This window comes from Hoplias malabaricus, chromosome 8, assembly GCF_029633855.1.
Source record: "Hoplias malabaricus isolate fHopMal1 chromosome 8, fHopMal1.hap1, whole genome shotgun sequence".
Lineage (NCBI taxonomy): Eukaryota > Metazoa > Chordata > Actinopteri > Characiformes > Erythrinidae > Hoplias > Hoplias malabaricus.
Genome location: NC_089807.1, coordinates 33,238,049 through 33,265,804, shown reverse-complemented (window position 1 = coordinate 33,265,804; position 27,756 = coordinate 33,238,049). Strand labels below are relative to the sequence as shown.

At 37.4% G+C, this 27,756-nt stretch overlaps 1 protein-coding gene and 2 non-coding genes across 7 annotated transcripts in view; 1 reads left to right on the top strand and 2 right to left on the bottom strand.

Annotated features, from left to right (window-relative positions):
- Positions 1-27,756, top strand: part of LOC136705644 (cilia- and flagella-associated protein 46) — a 79,070-nt gene that overhangs the window by 14,604 nt on the left and 36,710 nt on the right. For all 5 annotated transcript variants that reach the window (XM_066679318.1, XM_066679320.1, XM_066679319.1 and 2 more), the window contains exons 18-36: positions 1,224-1,436; positions 1,517-1,748; positions 3,904-4,047; positions 4,233-4,343; positions 4,566-4,747; positions 5,966-6,097; positions 6,439-6,604; positions 6,974-7,049; positions 15,551-15,692; positions 16,104-16,287; positions 16,803-16,956; positions 17,272-17,453; positions 20,977-21,111; positions 21,309-21,470; positions 22,339-22,487; positions 23,359-23,457; positions 24,243-24,318; positions 24,458-24,628; positions 26,835-27,035. In XM_066679318.1, the coding sequence (XP_066535415.1) occupies positions 1,224-1,436; positions 1,517-1,748; positions 3,904-4,047; positions 4,233-4,343; positions 4,566-4,747; positions 5,966-6,097; positions 6,439-6,604; positions 6,974-7,049; positions 15,551-15,692; positions 16,104-16,287; positions 16,803-16,956; positions 17,272-17,453; positions 20,977-21,111; positions 21,309-21,470; positions 22,339-22,487; positions 23,359-23,457; positions 24,243-24,318; positions 24,458-24,628; positions 26,835-27,035 (2,911 nt within the window). The remainder of the gene's footprint in view (positions 1-1,223; positions 1,437-1,516; positions 1,749-3,903; positions 4,048-4,232; positions 4,344-4,565; positions 4,748-5,965; positions 6,098-6,438; positions 6,605-6,973; positions 7,050-15,550; positions 15,693-16,103; positions 16,288-16,802; positions 16,957-17,271; positions 17,454-20,976; positions 21,112-21,308; positions 21,471-22,338; positions 22,488-23,358; positions 23,458-24,242; positions 24,319-24,457; positions 24,629-26,834; positions 27,036-27,756) is intronic.
- On the bottom strand, positions 9,710-9,780 carry trnag-gcc (transfer RNA glycine (anticodon GCC)). Its single transcript has one exon. It is a non-coding gene; the product is annotated as a tRNA-Gly (tRNA).
- Positions 10,474-10,544, bottom strand: trnag-gcc (transfer RNA glycine (anticodon GCC)). Its single transcript has one exon. It is a non-coding gene; the product is annotated as a tRNA-Gly (tRNA).

Below are 27,756 nucleotides of genomic sequence, written 5' to 3'. Positions count from 1 at the left end.
AAAATTTACATAGTGAGGTTTCTGCAGTGCTGAGCCCTGAGAAGCAAAGACAGAGATTCTGTTTTCCCTATTAGAGGTCAACGAAGCATCACAGCAATTTAGAAGTTGTAAATTGAAAGGTAAAATATTGCATAGAGTTCCTTTAAGAAAGAAATGAAAATTAAAAAGCTTTGTAATGTGATTTGGGAGCACCTGAGGAACACATGAATTTTGCCTTGTGCCTCAAAGAGTGTCTACTACTAAAAGCTGTATTAGAGAAGACAACAGACAACTACCCATTCTAATGGACAAGAAATTGCACTCGACACTTTTAAACTAAGCCTATATTTATATTCTGTGTTAATGCTCTGAACAATCTGCAATTTTTGCACTCTGAACAATCTGCTATTTTTGCACATGTATAGATTTTTTATATTTTAACTGCTGCCTGAATGTTAATGCAGGCTCTGGACCCCCGCGACCCTAAATTGGATAAGCGGTTACAGATAATGGATGGATGGATGAATGTTAATGCTTTTAACACTGTTCTGAACATTGTTTTCTCAGCGACAATAAAAGCTATTCTATTCTAGAGAAATAGCCCATAATATACTAGGCTGTTTGTACACCCTGACCTAAAGCAGACTGGACTATAATATGCAGGCATGCATGGACATATACTAGTGACAAATTCAAGCCTCCTCAGGGTTCATTTCAGCTAATCCAAGCACTTATAAAAAGGAAAGTTTTAAATTTAAGGTGCAGTCTAGAGCTCACTCTACACTTTTGTCACATAGCCACATCTTGTTGAAGTTAAAGTGCTCAGCCTGTTACACTTAGCTCTTCACGCTCAAGTCAACCTGTAAAGAGAGGATAATCAGTGGGAACTCAGCTCTATCCCACTCCACAGCGTGCATTTAATGACTTTCTCAAATTATAAGCCACAGGAAACAATAGTCCCTGAAAGTGCTTGGCTCACGGTTTGGTAAACAAAGCTTACCAAACCATTCTTAAAGAAAACTACTAATTGCATAGTCAACAGCATCAATTGCCCATTAATGTTGCGTTCTGCTGTGTGCTTATGTTCAACAACACATCCTGTCTCTCTTCAGCTTCACACTGACAACGATCATTGTCTTCTTCTCCTACCTATATCAGGGTTCTCCAATTCTCCCATTCATGTTTTCTTCCTCATTCTCTTCTTTCTTGTTTGACCCTTTGTGTTTCTTTCTCTGTGTTTATAGTGATTGGATCAGAGAGTTGTCAGCATATGCTACAGCTAATTTCCTACGAGGGGCAGAACTGGGGGCAGAAATTCAGGAAGCATGGCTGGTGGCAAATGCTGCTGTGTACCTGTGGAACTATAACAGCTATTTACTGGCTAAACAGGGGCACCACATTCTCCGGGCCACATTCAGCCGACTAGTGGAACTACTACGTCAAACAGGTCATGCTGGGTGAGGCACTGCCTTCAGTCCCTGCCACTTTTTTATGTATTGTTTTATGTATGTCTCTTGCACTGTGTATGTCTCCCTAGGGAGGTAGTGCTTCTGGTCTTGTTGTGTGATGCTGTGGCTCAAGGTACCATCCAGCTTTGGTATGTGGCATCTGGAGAAGTCAAACTAGAGCCAGACAGTGGAAAGGGTGGAATGCAACAGCAGGCTGACAAGGCAAAAAAGGGTGGAGGGAAGGTAGCAGAGAAATCAAGCTCAACCCAAGGCCTTCTTCTAGAAGCAGCTGCTGTGCAGGACATCAAGAAAGCTTTAGAGGTGATTACACGTGTCAGTGAGTCTGCTCTTTCTCTACTTACACTGAAAAAAATGACACTTTATTTCTTTTTTTTTACGTCAGAGGTTTGCATGAAGCTAAACCATCTGCATCCAGATATAAATAATGAATATGAGAATCAGTACATTACTCTAATTATATCTTTGCATGTAGTGAGTTAAACCCTTTGACAAAAAAAGTAAATATATAGTGTCGTTTTTTCACTGTATTTATTCAATATATTATCTTTGTGCTAGTGTAACAGCTCTAGTACTTACCTACATCCAGATATAAAATTGGAGAGTGAGTACATGTTATTCAAATTATATCATTATACATTAAATTAAATTTAAACAGTCATTTAGTCATTCAGTGCAGGCTGACATTTGTAACATTTACAATGTGTCATCATAATCCTACGGATAGGATTTCTCAATTCTTATTTGAATACAAGGGTAGGGAGAAATATTAGGGCTAAAAACAGAGACTTTTCAGAGGCACACTGTAAAATGAGTGTTATGAGACATTTTCCAGAATGCCTTGTGAGTCACCACCAAGATGGCTGAGCAAGCGAACACAGAAACACACAAATATATTTTCTCTTTTAAAAACGATGATAGCTATTATATTATCACGATTTAACATGAGCACAATGTATTATAACTCTTCATAGCAAGCATAATACAGCAGTAGTAGTATGCTTGTGTCTAGGTAGTTAACTAGTATATGTTTCATATCACAAGAGTGGGGCATAATATAAATATATTATGTTGTAATTTTAGGCAAGGCAAGTTTATTTATAGAGCACCTTTCATACAAAAGCAATTCAAGGTGCTTTACAGAAAAAAAAAACTGTTAAATTAAAAGCCAGAATAAGTCCAATAAAACAATTACATAAAAAGAGTAAAATGATTAAATGATTAAAAATTATTAAAACAGTTTTAATATATTTTCATTTAATGTTTTGCTCTGTTTAACATCATCTTTGGCTCCAGCACTGGGAATGGAGAGACAAGGAGGCGGGATATTTCTGAAGTGCCTGCCATCTACCTAAGCCATAGCACAAAATCAGACTGACTGGTTTTACTCATGTTTTCAGACGTAGGCAGATTAAAAAAACTCGTAGTTCACAGTTTGTGGGTTGATAGGAAGTAAGTGTGTCAATGAAGTTTAACGTGACACCCCAACAACAGGTAAATATTAACAACTGTGAGCTTATGATGGCCTTTGGAGAAATGACACTACAAAGTTATTGGTGTGTAACTGGTACTTACCTGAGTGCAAAACTCTGTTTGCTCAGAGAACCTGGGTCCTTTAAACCAAACATTCGTATTTGCCTGAATTCTGGTTCTCCAGGGCTGATATCAGCATAAAGGAACTCCTCAGAACATGGACCTGCTCAGGTGTGTTTAGAACAAGAATGTATATTGGTTATTATATATACAAAACATTTTATAATAATACAGTGTATTATTACTGAATTCAACCTAGCAGATGCTCCACATAACCCATACAAAACTTCACATTAATTAGAGTTATATTAATTAGATTCTCATCAGGATGTTAATTAGCTGGACCTAATTAGATCTTAATTAACTGAGTTTGTGAAGGGCTGGAGGCAGAATTCCAGGTGGAGTGATGCCTACCTCAGCTCCCAGAAGATGCATAATGAGGAAGATGCAATTTCCCAATGAAATTACAGACACCCCTGCAACTTCTCCGTGAAATTACGTATGCAAACAACCCATGCAATTTCACAGTTTATGGCATCAGCAGCTACATTACTGCATTCCCCATTTCTGCTTTAATTAAACATAATTGTGTAACATCCCTTGTAGAATTGGAAAATCCGCCATTTTCACTTGAGATAAACCAAAGTGACGTCAGTGTTATACTTTGTTTAAACATAATTTGAAAGGGTGCTGGATTCACAGAGTTTGAATTCACAAGTGAATTTAGCAAATAAGCCAGAGCTGAGCTTTGACACTGGGAACCATACATACAGTCTCTCTGTGGGTCTGTCGTCCAAGAATGGATGGAGAGAAGGGCAAATGAATGCTCTGAAAAGACAGATGAATAAGACTAAGGAATAAAGGATGGAAGGATGTATTTCTGAATTAAGGGATGAATGAAGTTTAATATCTTTTTAAACTGTAGATTTGTGACTATGCTCTGTGGCTGTCTAATGGGAATAAAGAGATGGTGCCCATCATGGTCAGGAAGCAGCTCATCAGCACATGGGTGAATACAAAGCAGCTTCTTCAACAACAGATTGGACAGAAACTCGACACTGATGATGAGGTGTGTGTGTGTGTGTGTGTGTGTGTGTGTGTGTGTGTGTGTGTGTGTGAGAGAGAGTGAGTTTGAAGAACAAATGTTTTGTTCGGTTTCTCCTTGATTGCTTGATGTGTTTTGTTTTCTGTTAAACATAAAGATAGAAAATGCACTGATTGTAGTAAGAAAGTGTATTGTGTGGCTCCCCCTAGGGTCAAAATGAGGCAGTAACAGCAATGTCCCGTGTGCTGGTTGGAGTGGAGATGCTTCTGTGTAATAAAGATCCCAGACTAATGGAGTTTGTTGTACCCAGCCTTGGAACGGTAACAGCTACTGTCATTTATCATAGAGGATCTACTTGTAGTTTTGTTATGTACTATATCTTACTAACCCTGCTATATCGATATCCTACTAACTTTGCTATAGTAGATAACTTTATGTTTTTAAAATATATTAAATGTTTTACACTTTTTATACATTTTTTATACACACAAACACACACACACGTATTCACCCTCCTCACCAAATCTCTCTGTTTTTGGCAGCTGGTGCAAATGGCAGCAGACTGTACTTGGTCTGATCCCGTTGCTGAGCTGTATGTCTGGTCTCAACTTGCTTACTTTGCCTACCAGAGACAAGATCATGACTTGGTTTTGACCAGCACACAGAATGCACTGAAACTGGAACGGACTTCTATACATAAGGCAAAGGCCACAGCATGCAGCCTGTAAGTGCTTTTACCTGAAGACAGGACGGAATATGCAGAAGGTTTAACTCAGAAGGGTTAAATAGAAAGTATTTAAGTAATATTCTTGAAATAAAATAAATATTACAAACCAATTTAGAAAAGCTGCCATACGGTGTCCAAGGAATAATACCACAGTAAATATGACACATGGCATTGTTCTGGATATTTTTCAGTGTTTGTGTGTATTATAAAATATTTATGTTATAGTATGTCTGTTATGGTAACCCCAATATTGTAATACCGCTCTACTGACTAGCCAAACGCAGGGAATGGCAAGTAACTGTCACATCCACAAAGTATAGAGGTTTTCCCTTTTTTGAAATGAATGTTAATTGTGATTATAAAAAAAATCATAAAAAAGGTTAAGAGTGTAATTTTTCTCAACTGTTGGCAGCTGAGTTGCAACTTTGTTGCAAAACCCAATGCAACTTCACCCATTTGGGAGCATTTCAGATTTCAATCGAATGAAAAAGGAAAAAACAGCCAATTTAGACAAGGCGATATGCAAATCTGTGCCTGAAATGTGGAAATACACTAAATTTGAGATCAGCTACCATCTAGCTACCTATCATCCAGCAAACAGTTCCTGCTGACAGTTAGTATAGCTCTATAATTAGGGTAAATTATTATTTAAGGCTGTAAAAGCGCATATTGCTGTGTGGAGCCCTGTTAAATCACTGCATGGAAAATTATTTTACTGCAACAGACATATGTTGCAGCAATAACTAGTTTATAAAGATCCAGATACCAGATCAGGGAGAAGAAGTCTGAGTCAATGACTTAGTTGACCATCTTTTTAATGATTTTGATTAAACATTGGTTCATTTATAGTAGGGGCATGGTGGCAGTCACAAAGTTCCAGTTGTAGGTTCAAGTCCTGCTCCAGGTGACTGTCTGTGAGGAGTTTGATGTGTTTTCCCCGTGCCCGCACAGGTTCCCTCCAGGTGCTTCAGTTTCCTCGCACAGTTCAAAAACACATACTGGTAGGTGGATTGGTGACTCAAAAGTGTCCATAGGTGTATATGTGTGTTGCCCTGTGAAGGACTCCAGGGTGTTTTCCTGTCTTGCACTCAATGATTCCGGGTTGGCTCCGGACCCACCACGACCCTGAACTGGATAAGCTGTTATAGATAATGAATGATTGAATAATTTATAGCAATATAACTGACCGTTTACTCATATTGTTTATGTATGTAGGTACAGTGTAAGAACAGTGAAGGAGATGTTGAGTACATCTGCATGTCTGAGAGGACTAAGTATGTTCCATAAATCCACTGGCCATCATGTTAACTATAGAGCAACCCTTGACATGCTGTTGACTAGCATCCGGTACGTCTGCTAAATCAATTTCACTTTTTGGCATTCTGTCAGATCTCTCCATGTTATGTTTAGAAATATAATTTCATTGTAAATAGTCTTCATATTTTGTTATAGTGTTAACTTATAGTTGTTATAGAGTTTTGTATATAGTATATAGTGTTTTATTATAGTGTTAAGTGTATGTGCATAACGACATAAACTGACCAAACATACATAACTGTCTTACATATTATTACACATATGCATTTGTGGTTAGTCTTCATTGCCATGTGTCTATGCCTCACTTGTTGTTTTCATTCTGTTCATTAACCAAAAATAATTTCCTCCACTCTGCTGGGTTGTATCTGAAGCTATGCTGAACAAGCAGGTAGCTGGACTCTTTGTGGCACTGCAGCCCGACACTACTGGAATACCTGCCTGCCCCTTCTAGCCACACCTAAGCAGAGACAGCAGCTTCGAGAGCCACTGGAACTCATTGTGAAGGCCATGACCAACACCTACCCTCAACCAGGCGTTGTAAGGGCACTGTCATCATCATCAGTTATAACTCAGTCTCTAATTACATTGCAGGTTGCAATATTGCAGGCATAATAATTTGTAACTGATCAACGAATGGTGAATGACAGAGTTCTTTACAGCCATATTAAATTTTGACCAATTTTTTATTACTATGTTATAACAAGCTTAAGATGCTTAATTCTTTCTTTTATGTATATAAGTATTTAGAAATTGTTATTATTTTAATAGCACCACTAGTATCCTAAATTATAATTAATAGAACATAACTAAATATATGAAACTGCAGATGTTGTTGCAGTGATGTATTATATTGCTCTGATTAAAAATAAAAAAGACAGTATTAACACATTTTAACTCTGTGAACAGGCAAAACGTAGGATTTTTGTGAATCATCAGAAAGAAGTGCCAGCAGAACCAATGACCTTAGTGCTGGACACAAATGGTAAGTAGAAATGAAGAGTAATTGTGATTTCATGTATGTAATCATGTTGAAAAAGACAATATTTTTTTGTGTTTTTTTTGGTTTCTCAAGGAAATCAACACCTAGAAAAGTATACCTAGTAAAAAAGGTTTATTAGCTATAATATTATGATCACTTCTGGTTTCTACACTCACTGTTCAATCTCTCAGTTCCTCTTACCATACAAGAGCACGTAGTGCTTCTGCAATTACAGTCTATAGTCCATGTATTGCTCTGCATACTTTAATTGAACATATGAATATGAACATAGAAATGAAGCCCAAATTTTCTGTCATGTAAAATGAAATACCAGAATCTTTGTGGTATATATGCAGAGACCAGGGATTGAGGCAGACATGCCTCCTCATGTAGATAGACCCTCCCTCCTCTCAAACATCTCAGAATCTCAGACTGCAATCTCAGCAGGGCAGAGTGTGCTTTTACAGCTAATGAACAGAAAGGTTTTTGAGAAGGGGACGGGTCCTAAGACAGTCTCATGCGAGCCAAGGCTGTCAGTTACTTCATTAGTAAATGTAAACCTTTCTTTTTATGAAATAGCAGAATAAACTATTAAAACTATATTTCTGGGAGAGAATTAAAATATGGCAATATTAACACAAGGAAAACTAAGCTATTTTGAAAAGAGCAATATATATGCTTTGCTATAGAAAACATGGTGGAAGGCAGTGCTACACATCATCCTGCCATCAGCCAGCAGGAGCCCTAGACCTGTGCTTGTTTCACTTTTTCAGGGGCATTGTGTTGTCCAGGGGCGGCACGGTGGTGTAGCAGGTAGTGTCGCAGTCACACAGCTCCAGGGGCCTGGAGGTTGTGGGTTTGATTCCCACTCCGGGTGACTGTCTGTGAGGAGTTGGTGTGTTCTCCCCGTGTCCGCGTGGGTTTCCTCCGGGTGCTCCGGTTTCCTCCCACAGTCCAAAAAAAAACACACGTTGCAGGTGGATTGGCGACTCCAAAGTGTCCGTAGGTGTGAGTGAATGTGTGTGTGTCTGTGTTGCCCTGTGAAGGACTGGCGTCCCCTCCAGGGTGTATTCCCGCCTTGCGCCCAATGATTCCAGGTAGGCTCTGGACCCCCCGCGACCCTAAATTGGATAAGCGGTTACAGATAATGGATGGATGGATGGATGGATTGTGTTGTCCATCTTTTATGCAACTTGCACTTGTGGATGCAGTGATTTATCATATAGTTGGCGGCACGGTGGCTTGGTGGTTAGCACGTTCGCCTCCCAGCGCTGGGATCTTGGGTTCAAGTCCCATCTGGGTGGCGTTTCCATGTTCTCCCCGTGTCTGCGTGGGTTTCCTCCGGGGGCTCCGGTTTCCTCCCACAGTCCAAAAACATGGAGGGTAGGTGAATTGGCTTCTGTAATAACTGTCCTGGTGAATGTGTGTGTGCCCAGATATGGATTGGCGCTCTGTCCTGGGTGAAATCCTAGTGCCCGATGTCTAGAAAGGCACTATATAAGTGTAACGATAATAATATTTTCACATTTTGCTGGGATTAATCACACTCAAATAAAAGTGACATTCACCATTTAAATAAAAAAAAAAAAACACTTTTTAAACTTCTGAGGATGTTCTCTCACTATTTGCTAGCTCTCCAGTCTGATTAAAGAAAATACAAACAGTTTTGGTCCGGTATGCTAGGTATTCTCTCACTGCTCATGAAAAAAGGCATCTGCAGGTTATAGACAATGAAGAGCCCTCCAAAATTTGAAAAGCATGAACATAAAATGAAGATATTTGCATATTACCGCTCCTTAGGTGGCTAAAATTGACTTATTTTTGCTGTTTCTGACTACTTAAGGTGGGATGTCTCCTAATTGGGGAGATGGCTAACTGCATTAGTAGAAGTGCTACAAAACTCCTGTTACAAATGAGTTTCTGTGGTTATTCTAACAGTGAATAAAAATTACAGACAAGTTAAACTTTTTCCCTTAAACTTACCATTCCACCTTAAAAGACACAGAGCTTCTGAACGTAAACAAACCAGAGAGAACTGCATTTCCCCACAATTATAGACATCCCCTTTAATTGCATTTTATTTTTTTCTTAAGACATTTAATAATGGGTATTTAAATGTAAAATAAACTAATTGATATAAGATCAACATAATTGACTTATATTTATATTAGGAGTTTCATATGACTAAAGAATGTAATCTCTTTAATCAACATTATTCTGTGATTAATCAAAATTGATCAAAAGTATGTGGTGTGAGATAGTATGCATCCGGTATGCTTGAAATACTGACTAGAGAAAACCTTTTTTTAAATATATAACAATATCTTATTGAGTTTTGATGACCTCTGAAGTAGAATCTCTTAAGTTGTGAGAAACAGTGAAAAGAAGAGACAGAGGGGTGGGGGCGATAAATAAAGAACAAGGCGAGGAGGGATGAGTAGGAGAGTCAGAGTTAGTTATGAGATTCATCTTAAATTCTTGTTTTTGCTTAATACATGACCAGAGTTTGCTATGTAACATGGTGCACAAAAATAGTAAATCAATTTGTTGTTTTGTCATTTAAATATAGAGCTTAATTTGTGTGTATATATTGATCAATTAAAAATAGTATTTGCTGTACAACAGTGTGCAAAGGACAAAAAAACACAAGTAAAATATTTGACTGCATTGGCCGGGAATCGAACCCGGGCCTCCCGCGTGGCAGGCGAGAATTCTACCACTGAACCACCAATGCTGACATAAGGGGGAAGCCAGAATATATGACTAAATAGGGCTTGCCTCTGAATGTTGCGAAGGCAAAGGTGGGGGAAGAGCTGAAGGTCTTAGAGGGAAACCGGGAGGATTGTTTCCCTACACACAACCCTCTCTTTCCAAGTCTCTGCCCTCCCCCACCTGCCTTTGTCTACCACTCTCACTCTCCTGTCTGTTCACACGCGCTTGTAAACTCTCTGTCTGAGGCTGTAGCGTGTTAATGCTTATATTATTATGTAATATAGATGAGAAGAACCTCAAGTCCTTTACTATGTTAAATTGAGACCCATTATTCTTGAAATGTATCAGTATTTGCCTGCAATCTATCAAGTAATGGTTAACTCTCCCCATCTACACTTTATCTTTAAAAGACTCAGCACCCCTAAAATGCTCTTTTTAAAACCAGTCATGTCAGTGACCTGTTTTATTATTTTTTTTGTGATATTACCAAACTTTATCACTCCAGTTGTCCCTGTCCAAATTCTTTTAATATGTTGTTGGCATTAAATGCTGAGTTGCAAGATTTGAAACACTTTGCTGTACTGTTTTGGAATATATTGGACTATTTTGTACAATTTGTTGTACTATATATATTAAGGCTGTTAATCAATTAAAAGTTTTTGCTGTGTAGCATAGTGTGCAAAGGACAAAAAAAAACAAAAGTAAAATATTTGACTGCATTGGCCGGGAATCGAACCCGGGCCTCCCGCGTGGCAGGCGAGAATTCTACCACTGAACCACCAATGCTGACATATACGAAAGGATGGAGCATGTAATTTTAAACAGGATGTAGTACTCCATGTTGCCACATTAGCAAAAGGCAAGGGAGGAGCCTAAGGGCTTAGTAAGCAGCAGGGAGCAGTGGAAGTCACGAAGCGGACGTCAAGGAAACATTTCTTCCCTTCGTACAAACCAGTCTTTTCAAGATTCTGCCCTCCCCCACCTGCTTTGGTCTACCGCTCTCACTCTCCTGTCTATTCACACTCACTTTTCACCTCTGTCCTGTTCTGCCTGAGGCTGTAAAGAGTTAATGCGGGTGGACAGGCATGACACCGTTTGGGGGCAGAGGCTGCTGTCAAGTATGCATTGAAAGTAAATAGGGCAAATGGAATAAGGCCATTTTTAAGTCATGACAATAAGTATGGTTTTTAAAACAGATGTGTTTTTGTGTTAAAGCCATTGTATTACTATTCTCACAGAAAATATAAACTCAAATCAAATTTGTGCTCATTCAGAAATGCGGCATGTTTTAATGTGAACTGTTATGTTCGAGTCGGCTATAGCTTATTTGTTGAAGAAGTTTAACTTGCCTATAAATTTTTATTTACTGTTTAAATTTCCATAGAATCTCAATTGCAAATCATGCTGTTTGTAGCAGTTTCTGTATGCATTTAATTTCATGCAGTTTATGGTCTCCCACATTTGAAAAATAAAAACTCCCAAGTCCCTAAATGCACAGGTGAGCTGCTTAGACAAGTTGAAAGATTGTCTGTTGAAACCCTAGACATACATAAAAAAAACATTACACCTTTGTAGGAGTAGGTAGCAGGCAACACAATTCCTCTCCCAACATAACCTTCTTGACTCAAACCAATCCGGCTTCAAGAGCGGCCACTCGACGGAAACTGCACTTCTGTCAGTAATGGAAGCTCTTAAAGATGCCAAAGCAACAGGTCAGTCCTCAGTTCTCATTCTGCTCGACCTATCAGCAGCATTTGATACGGTCAACCACCACATCTTACTAAACAAACTCACTGACATGGGCTTCAAGAACAATGCACTCTCCTGGTTTGAGTCTTATCTCACAGGACGATCCTTCAGTGTGTCATGGCTTGGACAAACATCAGCGCGAAACCACCTCACCACAGGTGTGCCCCAAGGATCAGTGCTGGGACCCCTCCTCTTTGCCTTGTACACCACCTCTCTAGGCCCAATCATACATTCGCACGGCTTCTCAAAACACTTTTCAAACACTTATTTCCCATTTTATCCATTTAAACCACACGACCAATTGTACATCAGATCAGTTGAACATCTACCTACAAGAGAAACGCTAATATTTGCTGTGTTCTACCAAGATTGATCTCTCCATTCAACCTTAAATAGGTGAATATGCGGGGCTTTTCAAATACAATTATTATTTCTTAATTTGTTTAAAACACACACACCACAGAGAAACACACATGACTCTGCATCAATGTCTTTCAAAAACAAACACATTTTTACGAAATGATTTGCTGTTACCTGTTCCGAAGAAAATTAGCCACCCCTGGCTCTGATCGGTAGTGTTGCTGCTTATAAACTGCCTCCAATTTTACTCCGTCTCGGGTCATAGAGATTTTTAGAAGGGTAGTGGGTCTTTTTGGGTCTGGTAAAACATAACATTAACTCTGTTCACTTAGTCATTTCATGACAGCAAGACACTGTTTATAGACCTGGCCACACGGTGGACTGTAAAATGATTGGACAGAGGGCGGGATGACAGGCAGGACCTTAGAGGGCGGGATCATATGAGCTCCGCTCCGGACTGGGCACTTCTCAAAGAGATTATACTGCTTTAGTAATGCTGTAAAAGGCAGCAGTGTTTTAGCTTTGACAGTTTCTTTAATCTGTGATCACACACCCTGGACATTTTATGACTAAGTAAATATCCTATAGATTACTCCTTTAAAAATGCACATGATCCAATGCAAGTTTACATTATTGTGTTTTAAAAGACTAAACATAATGCTAAAAGATCTGCATGTATCAGCTGCTCTGAGCACCCCAACAGAGCCTCAGGGCCCCAGTATGTCATTACAGCAGACACCCTCGTTAATGGCATGAAAACAAGAATCTAATTGTTCTATGTGAGCCTAACATCACTGCCTCTAAGCTGAATGGAAAGTTTCTTACTTTATCATATGTTTTGGAAATAATGACATGGGTAAACAGGAGTCTGAAGTATCTGAAGTATTGAAAAAATAAAAGAAATTTAATTAACTCTTTAACACACTTACAATGTTCAAAGTACAGTCATTTATCAGTGGTCCTCTTACAGCATGGCGAACGAATGTTCTCAGGGTTACTTTACTTAAATTAATTTTTGAGAACTCAGAGCTGTACAGCACAATAGAAATTGAATGCGAAAAAAAGAGCCTGGCAGATTGTCAGTTATTATTTACGTCAGGTAATTTTTTTGCCATTCATTTACCATGTCATATCAGTCTGGTTGTTTTGTATTACTTTAGCTGTGAAGTGTTTACAAATTTAGCTATGACTCAAGAAAGCTCATCTTCCTTTTTTGTGTAAATGCTCCTTTAAACAAGACAGATTCAGCTACACATCAGGGAATCAAACTGGACTTTTCAGTCCCAAAATCACTTCTCTACACTTAAAAAAATGTTTTTTATTTGTTGCCCACAATTGCAAATTTAAGTTAAGGTTAGTTAAATTCATTTTGCTTTGTCACCTCAACTAATTTTCTTTTAGTAGGTAATCATAATGTAATATTTTAAGTTGGCCAAATGTGATATATCAAGTTGTATTTGCCAATGAAAATGCTCTGAATTTAGTTACTAAAACATTTTTAGTCAAACTGTCAAACTCAAAAGTGTTTGTCTAAACTACTTAAATAAAGACACAGATATATTTAAACGTTCATTAACAGTACAAAGAAAGTCTGCAGTTGTACAGCACATGTTCAAATGTTTGAAATGCTTTAGTGTATACAATGAGTGAATAAAGTAGTCCAAATAGTAGCATAAATGCTGTGGGAAATCAACAAGCCCTTCCAGAGAAAGAGTCTCCTATATCACAACAGTAAACTTTCAGAAGGGTCTTCCTCAGCTATGGTATCTGTTATTTCCAGGATGGCCATCTTGATCCCTGTTCTGTAAAATAACTCTCTTTCCTGGACAAGAAATAATACAAGCATCAACATCCTTTCTCCAGAACATTGCTATTATATACACTACAGATACAGACAACAGATTATGGCCTGACATGCGAGACCATCCTAAATATATAGTGAAAAATAAGTATTCAAGTTTCTCATAACGAGAAAGGAAATGCTGGTGTACATTTCAGCTGTTTTAAGCTATTCAATAATTGAATGTTTCATGCATTATTTCTTTAAACAAACAAGCAAAAATCTTAACTTTATTACATACCCGCAAATGTTACATTAATCCACTCTGGCTCTTGAGCTCAACCACAATTAAAATGTTACTTTGCATGCTTTGTGCAAATATTTCCCAAAAAGAAGTCTGCAAAACCATTAAAAATGTATATTAAATTATTATTTTGCTTCAAAATTTTAAGTTTGTGACTATAAACATGAAGGTCATGGAAATGCAGGAAATATTTAGAAAGCTACCTAGCATCACAAGATTTTGCTTAAAATTAGTTAATAAAATCAGATTTGCAGAAGCTTAAATATATTATTTCCTATCTTCTAAGTAATGTAGTTCCTTCAAGGTCACGGTGGTTTGCGGCTTCGATTAATTAAAAATATTGTCCGGTGACCTGGAAGAAGCTTCTGCACACGCCCAGTTGCAGACTGACACAACATTTCAGTTCAACACATTTTCTTTTCTTTGATGCGTTTTTGAAATGTATTTGTCCACGCCATCAGGTGTTTCCAAAGTTTCTTGCTACTCTTCAGCAATATAAATTTCTTTTACACAATTGTGCCACCAGCGTCTAGTTCAAATGACCATTTTAAATCAGTAAAAGCAATGGATATCGGGGACTGTGCTATAATTGTTTCACTCATAGCTGCAAGGCAACAGTTACTGTGCTGAAACTGAAAACATGACTGATGAACATGAACATGAGTTCCAGTGACCTGTGGGTACTGCTGCACAGTTATTGGTTTCAGGATCAGCATAGCCATGTGTGCATGTGTGTGGTCATTGCAGGCATCCGATGTCAAATAAAACAAAATACATTAAATACAGCGTGCTACAGTTTATTGCTGATTGATACAGAAGGTAAAATATGTTTTAACATGAATTACAAAGATATAGCCTCCTGTAATTTCCCAGAAGAGTAGCCACAACACTTACCTTCTGTTTTGTTTGGTGCATTGAAACCAATTGCATAGCATTAAATTTCAAGAAAGAACAGTTTGCATTTATTTATTTACTTATTATTTCAATATATATTATAATGAGTCATTCTTCCCAAAGAGAGCTATTCAGTTCATCTGGTGAAAATAATTTAGCTCGATTTAAATAAGCAATAATATTGATGAATATTGATCGATATTCATATAAATTGCAGTATTGTGCAGCACTAATTTTACAGTTGCATATTCAGGCCACTATTATTTAACTTTTTTGTGCTTCAACTACCCCAATAAATATAAAATAAACAAGCCTTTACCTTAAGCCTTAAGCCTTTACACAGGCTTTATCTTGTTAAGCAAAGGTATTACACTTTTCTAACTCAGTTAACTAGTTAGCATCCCTCCTTGGGACAGACTATGCTAAATCCAGAAAAAAAAAATCTGCTTTGATCTAGCTTTTATGCATGGTTATACCTCTAAAATAAGAGGACAGTGGATTGTGGCATTTCCTGCATTCGTGTTTACCAGGAAGATAATCGAAAGTTTATGCTAAAGTCAATATTTTCCATCTTTATTAATTAATGCGTATTGATCTTAGATTGTACTGTAATGCCAGTTTCTAGAATGCGCTAAAAATTAATTCCCTTCTTCTTGTGGCCCTACTCCATATATGTCTTTATCTCTATTTTCTTCCTTTCTGTAGGTGGGGCTGAAGAGGACCTGGCAGTTAGAGCAGCCATGTACAACGTGCTTTTCCATATTTATGCTGATGGGGGTAACTTGAAAAATGGCCTGAAGATTCTGGACCAGGGCATCAGAGAGATGCCTCGCAGCCCACATAGAGTGTGAGTTAATGTGGCCAGGCCAAATAGAATTCATAGGAGCATTTGAAATACTCACATTAAAATTAAATTTGATTTAAAAATTAGATAAGAAAAAATAAATAAATCTGCATATTTAAATTGAAGGGTAAACAGGTTAATTGTTTGAAAGTTTTAAATGTTGTCTTTGTGCTATTTTCACATATAGAGTTTAAATGATTTGAACATCATTGCATTCTGTTTTTTATTTGCATTTTGCACAGCATCCAAACCTTTCCAGGAATGGGGTTTGTTCATTTTAACAGTTTAATTATGCAGGAATTTAAGAAATGTGTAACATATATCCCAATGCTCTGCTTGTGTCTGAATCATATTCCTGTTCATGTTTATTTTCCTATTTGCATGATTATTATATATTTGTGTGGGTGTATACAGACTTCTCTATAAGCAGCGTGTGCTGGTGAAGGCCCAACTTGGGGAGAGTATTGTGCTGGATATGCAGAGGTTTACAGAAGAGGGAGAAAGGGCCTGTGCTCAGATGTGGCATCGTGTGGCTCTCTGTGCCAAAGATTTACAGCAGCAGCGGGCCTGCTATCAGAATGCAATTGATACTCTACAGGTGCATAGAAAATATACACATATGTGGCATACTGGCAGTGATTTGGTGATGTCTCTCTTAGAACAAAATATTCTATTTCCAAAATCTTAACTTGAAATAATTAAACAATCAAAGCTGATGTAATGAGATTTTATTCACAGACATTTTGGAGCATATATATAGGCTTCCACTGGCATTTTAAGTTTTTTTTATACGATGTAATGTGTTCCACCCGACAAATTTCATGTTTATTGGACAATATCCAACTTTCATCTTGTTTTTTTATTGCCCATGATTTTTGGTGCCAATAAAGTTCTTTTTCAATTGTAGTTGGAGCTTAGCTGTGCTTTTGCAAACGTTTTCACATTTATTTTCCAAGATGTGCTTTTATATAACGACATCTGCTGGACGTCCCTGTGTACTGCATACCCATAGCTCAAACAGCTTTACTAAGACAGAATAATATATTATCTTAGCTTTGAGCAGTATAGTGTGTTGTTATTACCCCAGGTTCATGTTGCACTGTCTCTTTCCAGAGTGCTGACAGTCAGAGGCAAAAGGTGGATTTTCTGCTGGAATTCGGAGAGTGGCTGTACTGTAATAATTTTCCTGTAGTGGATGCAGAGCTGCAGATTAAGTCAGCCATAGACATCCTCCTCTCTGCTTCCAATGACAAGATCCAGAGCCTCGGTAAACAGTTTCTATTTTAATTATAACACACAAAAAATAAATAAATAAGATGATACTAGTACTAATAGTATGTATGCATAACAATTTATGGTGTGTACATTTTCACAGAATTTATAGTTAGGGACTATATACAGTAAAGCAATACAAAGCTAACTGAAATGGCTACAGCAACAGCATTCCTCAAGTAAAATGTAATGCCGTAATCCTCTTTACGGAGCATACCTACCTGATAATCGACAAATTGGTTTGTGTAGTCTCAATTTCTAATCTAATCTGTTCAGTGCTAATATTTAATGACATATGTCTTCCTGCTAGGAACCCCTGGGCAGGCAGAAGTGGGGATTCCAGTAAGCTGTCTATCTGAGCTGAAGGAGGTGTGGCGTCTGGATGGTCTTGTGAGAGCACATGCCTTTTTGGCTTTCATGGAGTCCAGAGTGTCTCCCAAACACCAACAGTACTTGCTCCTGGCTTATTCCTCTGTTCTACAGATATGGCAGGTTAATACTCCTGGAGGAAATACTTTTTCAAATCAATGTGTACATGATGCTTAATACAGTCAGTAAGAAATTAAGGTGTGACGCAATGATATTTTTACCTTGGATTCCAGCAACACATTGGATTTGAAATGTTCAGTATATCAGTGTAAATTTTAGGGAATTTTGCGCCTATTTTGAGGGAGAGAATAGAATTTCATTCAGGTTCCCTGATTTTTTCATATAGATATTCAGGTTTTCTTAGCTATGTGTACATATTACTGTGCAGGAATCTCTATGGTTGAATACAAATGTGCTTTTACGCTAAAGTATAGCTTCTCTCATCAAGGCCAGTTATGTCCTTGCAGTCCTTGGGGCTCAGTCATGAAATGCGAGCAGAAAGAATGTTCGTAGTCTCAAAGTGTTCGTAGGTACGAATGAAATTTACACCTGCTCCTGAAAATGTGTAATGTCTGAAAGAGGCTGAAAGTATCATCTGACATGGCTGAACTTTAAGTACAAGTTCATAAAAATGCACAAACTAAATAAATAAACAGCCCTGAGAAGGACTGGTGCCCCCTCCAGGGTGTATTCCTGCCTTGCGCCCAATGATTCCAGGCTCTGGACCCACCGCGACCCTGAACTGGATAAGCGGTTACAGATAATGAATGAATAATTAAGGGCGTCATGGTGGCGTTGTGGGTAGTGTCGCAGTCACACAGCTCCAGGGACCTGGAGGTTGTGGGTTTGATTCCCGCTCCGGGTGACTGTCTGTGAGGAGTTGGTGTGTTCTCCCCGTGTCCGTGTGGATTTCCTCCGGGTGCTCCGGCTTCCTCCCACAGTCCAAAAACACATGTTGGTAAGTGGATTGGCGACTCAAAAGTGTTCGTGTGTGTGTGTTGCCCTGTAAAGCACTGGCACACCCTCCAGGGTGTGTTCCTGCTTTGCACCCATTAATTCCAGGTAGGCTCTGGACCCACCGTGACCCTGAACTGGATAAAAGCTTACAGATAATGAATGAATGAATTCTTCTTCCTAATACAGCCTGTTATTCAGAGCAACTTCCAGTAGCTAAAGGGCAATTGCTTGCTGAATATTTTGTTACTCATGTAGTCAGACAGTTACTTAATGTGGATCACTGAAATATAAAAGAGTTTAGGCTCTGTAACCTGTGTAATCGGTTGATGTTGCGCTGCTGCTGGATTTAACAGACAGCTCAGCACAGAGAACTTTAACGTGTTTAGAGATGATACAGGTTTATGGTTTATTAACGAGTGATGTCTCTCTGGTCAGTTCACTAACAAGATCCAACATTGCAACATTTTAGAACCTCGTACTGTTCCTGAACCGGTGTGTTACATCTGCACTGTCGTGCATATCTGATGTTTTATAACATGCCTCATAAAAACAAACACTCCTGCAAATCAGGAACAAATCCACAGACATTTATTACTATTATCATTATTTAGAATAATCTTCTAAAGGAGAGTGGTGCTTGTATTATAAATTATATATAATCAAATATAAAATAGGATATTATTTTCTAAAAGAATGTTTTGGGAGCAACAAAAAAAGTGAGCAAAGAAAAAATGTTTTTCAGATGATTTTCATGATCATATGAATTTGTGAAATAAACAGCACACTTTATTTAGCAAAATGAAAACCTCAAATATAACTGCACTGTCACAAGGAGAGAAATTTAAGGTTAAACCAATACATTGGCACAATGAATATCACTAATAATGTTATTTGTTTTTATTTTTATTTGAGCACATAATCTCTTACTGCTCAGATGATAGCTTCTTAAATCTCTTTTTCTCAAACTTAAAAGTTTTAAACAGCACTATGTAACTCAGCTTAATCCGTCAAATGCCTCACTATACTTTCCCGTAAGTGAGCAAAAATACACAGAATGAAACCAAAATGTACAGATATAAAAGTAAATAAAATAGATTTTCGCTCAGAGCATTTGTTTTCTTTTGCTTTAAATAAAAAGCAAAACTAAAATCTACTAAAAATGTCCGGGCGGAATTTCACAAAGGTCCGGGATTTTGTTTTTCTAGAGCTTACATAGAATTTCGAGAAGCGTTTCGTTCACAAAGTAGTCCCGCCCTCCCCTACTCCGATTGGTTCGCTTGAGTGAGAAGGAGGCGTGGTGAAGTAGTCTAAAATCTTCGAATTGCAAGGTCTGACTGTAGAGCTTCCGTTATTACCTGTCACCTTAGTTTATGGGTATATTTAATATCACAGTTATATATGAAAACTGCGCAGAACCTGTAGAAGAAATGTTTAAATTTTATTTAGATTTAATTTTATATTGCACAAATTCTGTCTAGGCTAAGCTTACTCTCGCTAGAACCAGAATCACTGAAATGCACCCTGTGTTGAAACGGGTTGGCCATTTGGCAGTGTGTGCCCTCTCCATTAAGACTGAAATTATAAATACCCATTTTTAAAATTTCTTGGAGTGAGATCAGTTAAGTAAATTCACATCAGCATCCATCATTCAGCTTAAAACCTCCTCCAGCACTGCTATTTTGAGTTTGTCCCAGGTGACGCCAACTTATACTGGAGCCTGCTTCAGTTCTGGATTATTTCCGCTTACTCCCTTTAATCTTATTTGAAGCCAGATGCATGCTTACTATGCTCTGGTTATTTTGTGACTTTTACCACTTTTTTAATGCATATTCTCCACTTGGACCATGACATGTGGCCATTTGTGCATCATGACATTACAAGAGAGCAGGCAAAGGCCTAGAGCTTATTCTAGGTGTGGCATTTGATTATGGAAACTGATGCTGTTCTCTTAAGTCATAATTAAAAACATACTGCATAATTAAAAGTATTGAGGGAAAACAACTTGAAGCCTGAATTTTATCTGTATTTTAATCACTACTTCATTTAAATGGGACATATATTTGAATAATCTGTTTACACATTATTTGGGTATCTGGAGTGCCTACCAATCAATTATATTTTCTAATATAAATTCCAGAGACTATAAAGTTGTACCATTCCCTCAACAGATTCCCAATTACAGCACTGTATCTGCATTTAAGTGAGAGTGCAAAGATGAGCAAAACAAACACAGTGAGCAAATAAAAATAAAAATACAGATCAAAAGAGAGGCAGAATAGAGGATTAAGTGAAAATTAGAGCTTCTGCTTGCTCACTTCTCACTGCTGTACACTTGGGTTCAGGGGAACAGTGACTTGTACTCATTTAAAGGAATGTGCAGGGTGAGAGATGGGGAGAATGGTGTGTTTGAGTTTGATACTGGTATTTTGAACAAAGCATGTCGTAGATGTTCTATTAAGACCCCAGGGAATGGCACTACCTTGTGGAAAAGGAAAAGGCTTATGTCCCCTTTGATATCCAGGTGTACAGAACCCCCTCCCCCAAAAAACTGAAAAACATTTTGTAGTTTTGTTGCTTACAGACTGTGCTGAATTTGTAATTTTTACTAGTGCACTTTAGCCATTTATGACATAAAATGTGTTGATTTCCACTTGAGTGAAGTTATGTCAGCATATGCATTTATTTTTAGGTTTCCATGGAAACAGCACAGGAAATTATCAAAGAGGAGCTGCAGAATCCTGTTGTACCAGGTCCACCTCTGTCAGCAGCCAGCAGCAAAAAAGATAAGGAAAAAGAAAAGGATAAAGGCAAAAAGTCAAAAGAGGTGGTTAATCTATTTCTGGAATGTAGACACATTTTAAACCTGATGTTAGTCCCTATAAAACAAAAATAGATATACAAATGAGCTTACACAAAGACAGAATAAAATAATACAACAGAAATACAAATAAAATTTCTATATTTTATATCTGCTACACATCCATATTCATTTTTAAAAATGCATACCCCAATCTTGCCCAGCCTCCTGCTGTTGAGAAGAAGCTCAGAGGCCCAGTTTTAGATGCCTCCACACCTTCCAGCCCAGAAGAGTGGGCTCAGTTTGAGTGTCCGGAAGAGGTCCGCCAGGTTTTTAAGCATGACAGTGGCCCCTTTTCCATCAACAGGCACAGCATTAACATGCAGGTCAGTGGCTACAACCAGTAGGTGACAGTGTATCCATACTGTCAGTCATTAATTCGTCCCAGTATCATACTCTGTGCATTGACATATATAATCAAAGACCCAGCAGAGCTGAAAATTCTAGCATTGATCTGTACTGAGATATCTGAGCTTACTTGTGGATCAAGCGGGTATACTGAGTTTTATGGCCAGTCAGTGTTAAAGTGGAGGCTGTGTTACTCTTCTGAGAGTTGGAGCCAGGTACATGCTAAATCAGTCTGCTGAACTGAATTTGACGTAGATGTATTGAGCCACAGGAAAAAGACCATGATCTTCAGACTCATGAAGGAATTAGAACTATCACATGATTTTGGAAGAATATGATCCAGTGCCTGTTAACAACAATGAAAAGATGGAACATAAAGTAAAAACATTAATTAATGTATTTTTTAAAATAAGTTTATATGTCTGTTGATTGTTCCATCCTTGTCTTTTCCTAATTTTAGTCAGAAGTAAGTTGCAGGTAGAAATTGGTGCAACGTAGTTATTCACAAGCCTTAGAATGTGGCTGTAACTACAAACATTCTGCTGCATGTTTTTATCTTGGGTTTAAAACAAAGAAAGGAGAACCTATGAGAACATTTACTGTATTTTAGCAAGAGAGAGCAGAGTACAGTATGTAGTACATTATGCTAAAAAGTGTAAATGATAAAAGCAAGTATAATTCTATATGCATTTAGAAAGGATTTTACAGAGAAGCATTTATTTAATTGAAATTGTTTACCTTTTTGTTGTTTCATATATTAATGACTACACATATTTTCCCCTTTTTCTGCTCCTGATTGAATGTGCCCAGAAAAAAAGACATGTTTCTGTATTTGTGGGTTTTCAGAGTCGAATTCTTTTCTATCTGGATCTCTTGGTGAAGGAGCTGGTATCTGTATCTCTGATCCCCCTAAGTCTGCCTCCTCTGCATCTGGCTGAGGTCATTGCTAATGACATCTCCCTCAGCAAGAGTCATTCTGACCTTTACCGCCTCAGGTACTGAGTGCTGTGTTTGCCAGGTGTACAGTCAGCAGGCATGGTTTGAACCAATACAAATTGGGTCGCTGTGTTGTCCCTTGAATATTTCCACCAAAATATGAGTGATTCTATTACACATTCTGCATGAATAAAGCTAGAACCAAAACTAATATATTGAAAAGGAATCAACCAGAAAAAATGTGGTAAAACTAAAATATAAAACCACCAAAATACTGATGGTTGTTAATTTTTGCCTATTTATTCTACATATAGTCTGTATATCTTTTTCCTGAAGTAGATTAAGCTCATTAAATACCTCTTTCAGGTGTGATTTAACAAACTTTAAGAGAGTATTTGCAATTTTTGGGAATTAGGGGGGAATTTAGTGTTTTTTTTTTCCAAATGTATCTCTCTCACAAAATATTAGGCATTCTTCTTCTTCCATGATGGACTAATAAGTAAAATCATGTCTGACTACAATATTTAAAATGGCAAAAATTATATGTGCAAAGGAGACTATATGTGCTCTTAGATTTGCCAGGTCATTCTATAATATGAAAGATATTAATATTATTAAAATTATTATCAATAATAGTGAAAGGAAGTTCAACTATGAATTAGTGGAGTATGAAAGTGTCTTGTTCTATGCCCATGGAAGTTTGCTGGGGCTATTTTGCTATTGTATCATATTTTAGAAGCATATGAAAAGGCCAAAATATTTTATGGGGTTTTCATGGGGTAGCTTAATATGTACACCACAGGAGTGAACATCCTGCTTTTAGTTTACTCTGGATTTTTTCAGGTATGTAAAATGATCCACATTATAATACATTTTATACCACTATACAAAGACTTTTCAGGAGACAACCTATTTCTCCATGTTTTTCAGGATAGTGAAAACATCTTGTGATCTGGGGCTTGAGTCTTCAACCCCATACAGAGAAGCATTACTGAGCTTGGCTCGTATTCCTGAAGATGAACAGATGGAGTAAGCAATCTATATATATATATTTTTTTTTTTTGGACCTTTTTAGTATCATTGTGAAAGTGGTTAGTGAAATATCAGTAATAATTCTGCTGTTTTGACCACTAAAAGTGACGTTCATGATTTCAATTCATGTAATTCTGAGGACGTTTCCTTATCATTTCCATGCAGTTTGTGTCTGGTATTCTAGGCTTTCTCTACCTGCCCCTAGCAGTAAAACAGCATTTTAGGGGAGGTTATTACACAAAGAGACTTCCAAACATTAAAAAGCATGAACTGAGATGAGGATATTGCTCTATTGCTGCTGTATAAATGGGTAATTTTGATCTATTTTTGCTGTATATGGAACTGACTCTGAATTCGGCAGAATGCTAAATGCGTGAAAATAAACACAGACAGTATTTGCTAAAAAACAACACCGGCTTGTGTATCAAAAATGAGTTGTTGTGGTAATTTAAACAGTTAAACTTCAGCCATGTACATGTCATTTTTTTCCGCCAAACATACCACATTCAAAAACGATAAGCTTCAGAATATAAACAAACCAGAGTTTTCCCATAATTGTAGATGTTCCTTTTAAGTGTATTTTAAAATAAAACTCAAAACCTATAAGGAGAATTGTGTTCGTTTTTATGAATCTAAACCTTATTATTCAGCTGCTGAGCTGAAATACTGAATTAAAATTGTATTATTTACCTTGATTTTCTAGATTAATGCAGATTCCTTAATAAGCCTTCATGTACACCATACAGTACATTTCAATGTATTATGTCTTTATATTATCCTAGGTGTCGAAAGGCTGTTACTCTTCTGAAAGAAAGGAATGAATATCAATCACAGGGCAAAAGCAACAAGACACATGAGGTTGGTTTGTTACAAAGCACATTACATGAAGCGCATGGGTTTAACAGGAATGATCAACTCTTTCTTGCTGTCTGCTACACACCATGACTTTTCTTAGTAAATCAAAGTAGTGCCGAAACAAACACATCTCCACTTGCAGCTGGTGCCTCTTCATGGTTGGAAACCTGCAGCTGTAGACAGAGTGTCCAGCAGGAGGTTCGGCAAGTGGACTGTGCAAGAGCTGTGGATGGACAAAGCTGCTTTGTGTCTCAGCATGGGCCTGTACCAGGCTGCCAGGAGCCTGCTGTCTGAGGCTCACCTGGTGGCCAAGGTGAGAGAGGACACTCACAATTGTTCACACATCAGTGTGAACTGAGTTCTAGCATCAGTGAAGTAAGTGGTATACACACGTGCCCTGAATTTTATCCAGGAACATTTTATCCAGAAACCTTTTTGACATATGCACATTGGAAAATGTCTGGAGAATGAGGTCCAGACATTGTTTGGAAATGCCCTTTCACAGGTAGGGCAGGATAGGAGAAAAATAAGTAAATATTTACATGTATGCCTCTGGTCCAATTACATGTTCTGATGATTTATTACATTATTATTCTTTTTTTATCATCTATATATTTATTTTCATTATTATCAATAACACAGAAATACAGTATAGAAAAGTAAATAAAAAAAGATTAGTATAGAAAAGATTAATTATGTGCACCACCCACAACTCCCACCCCCACCCCACCATGGCACCCCTATTCCATGGCCTGCTTATCGAAAACAAAATAACATAAAGGACAGTACGTGGAAATAAACATAGTGTCCTACATCAAAGCCTTGCTTAAAATTTCACAGCAGCATTCTCCCAAGTCAATAATGTCCTTTCCTTGGCACCATGAATGCGAACGGTTGAAAATTCAGGATTGGTAACGTCAATAAAAAAAAATCTGTTGTCTCCATCTCAGAGAGTGTGGAGGTTGCCAGCGCAAGGCTAGTAGTTTTTTAGCCGCAGTAGTTCCAGCCATATTCTGATGATTTTTAAGTGAAAATATGTTTGCATATTTTAGGAAAAAAAACAGCTGTAAACACCCCCCTAGGCACAATGTGATCGAATCATAATCAGATCACTCAAACCACACGGAAGTAGCCAGAGATGGATCTCGTCCACATTTAACACAAATGTAATCAGAGTTTTATGTGTTTTCTATATAGTTTGAATGTGTTTTCTATATCCAGAGTTACGCAAGCAGAAACACACGGGTCTAGAGTCGGAACAGTGAAGGTGTGTTGTTTTCAGAAGAACATTGGCCATATGTTTTCACAGATTAACTTTAATAAGTGTGGTTGTACACAAAGGAATGACAGGTGTTCATAAAACCTGACACAATTTTTTACCACAGGTCTTGACTTATCTATCGTGTCCAAAATTTCCTCTGGACAGTCGTGGCTAGGGGTGGGCAATATGGCCCTTAAATAATTTCACAATATTTTAGGGTATTTTTACGATAACGATATCTTTGGCGATAAGATGAAACAATGAAAAATACTTTTTCAAAATATAATTTCAAGAACTCACTATTGCAACAAAAAATGTTATATTGTTATTCACTATATTAAATATATGTAATACATATCAAAAGTAATAAATGTTTTTATTTATTAAAAAGTTTTATTTTATTACAAATGTAATTTCAATCATTCAGAGCCACTTTCCACTGTACTTCATTGTGCCTTAATTACTAATGTAAAGAACATATGCCATATTAAGGCTAATTGCATGACGTTGTTAGGTAAACATTAGGATATCACAATATAGACTTTTAATTCATTTCAAAAATTATGATGATATTATTGCGAACGATACAATATGGCACAGCCCTAGTCATGGCACAGACGATTCACTGACTTTTGTAAACGTTTACACTGGTAGTAGCAATGTGTGAATGGGAAAGTAAAATCAGATCTCATCTTTTCAGGCTGGGGATGCCTTTTAATGACAAGTGTATACAGAATCCATCTAATAATATCCATATAATATCCATACATTAAACAAATGTTAATGCCAGGGTAAACAAGCCTTTAGAGAGAATGAACTTTTAATGGACAATTAGTCATAAATCAACAAATGACTTCAAATCATCATTTAAACAGTTAAAACCCATCCATCCATCCATCCATTATCTGTAACCGCTTATCCAATTTTAGGGTCGCGGGTATGTATTCCTGCCTTGCGCCCGATGATTCCAGGTAGGCTCTGGACCCCCCGCGACGCAGTTAAAACCCATGTTTATTTAACAATTATCATATAAGCTGTTTAAATTTGCCTGTTGGAGACTGTAGTCTTTGGCGGTGTGGAGGATAGTGAATAAAACATAAAATTTATTTTTCTGTGTGAATTATTATTATTATTTAAATCTTGAATGTTAAACAGGGTAAACAGAAATTGGGCCCTAAAATGTGCAAAAAAAAGTCGTATTTAATTTTTTTTCCTTGTAGAAGATTTATCTTCCACTGTATGTCATGTTTATTTCCAGGAATTTGGAGACCAGACCTCAATTGCTAAGAGTTATCATCTGCAGGCTGTTCTAGCCAGTAAAGAACAGCAGCAAGATCAGGCCCTCGCTTTATATGAACAGGCTTATGCGATAGGTGGAGATGAGGATTTCTTGTACCAACTTACTCAGGACCTCCTGAACTCCACTGCAGAGCATGCAGGAGAGGACATGTTTACACAGGTTCACACCATACATTTATGCACCTAATATGGCCTTCTGTTTTAATCTGTGACGATGAAGCAGCTTTTCATAATTGAGCAAAAACTGCAAAAGCACAATAGGACAGAATGTGACTCATGAATTACAGCAGTATCAAGCATTAATTCTAATAATTGTACTAATCCTTAAATAATGTAAGTGCTAATCATTTATAATAACTTTCATTAGTTGAAGATTATTTAAGACAAAGTATTAAACTGACAAAAGAACAATGAATTTTTTTTTCTGTGACCAAATTAATAGTATTTATTGTTTAATATTAACACATATTAAATATAATTCCTGTAACGCAGTCAGTTGGGACAGAGGCAAAATAAGAGTGACATTTTAGAGAATAATCAGATTCACCTACTTGAAACATTGGAAGATACGTTTTTTTAAAGGTGAGGGTACTATGACAGGGTTAAAAAACTATCAAAATACTGTCCATTTGCCAGCATAGATGGATTGTGTCTGACTACTTCATGCCAAACATCATAAAAAATTGTCACACATTTCCAAATGAACATTGTTTAACACAGTATTACAAAGAATTGTAAAAGAGGTCTTTCTGACCATTTACAGTCTGCTGCTGCAGCTTATAGCTTTATGACTCAAGGAGAAGCAGTCCTCTGGGTCAAAGATCATTTCAGATGGTTCCAAAGACAGTGGATTTGTATCCCATGGTCAGATGAATCCACAT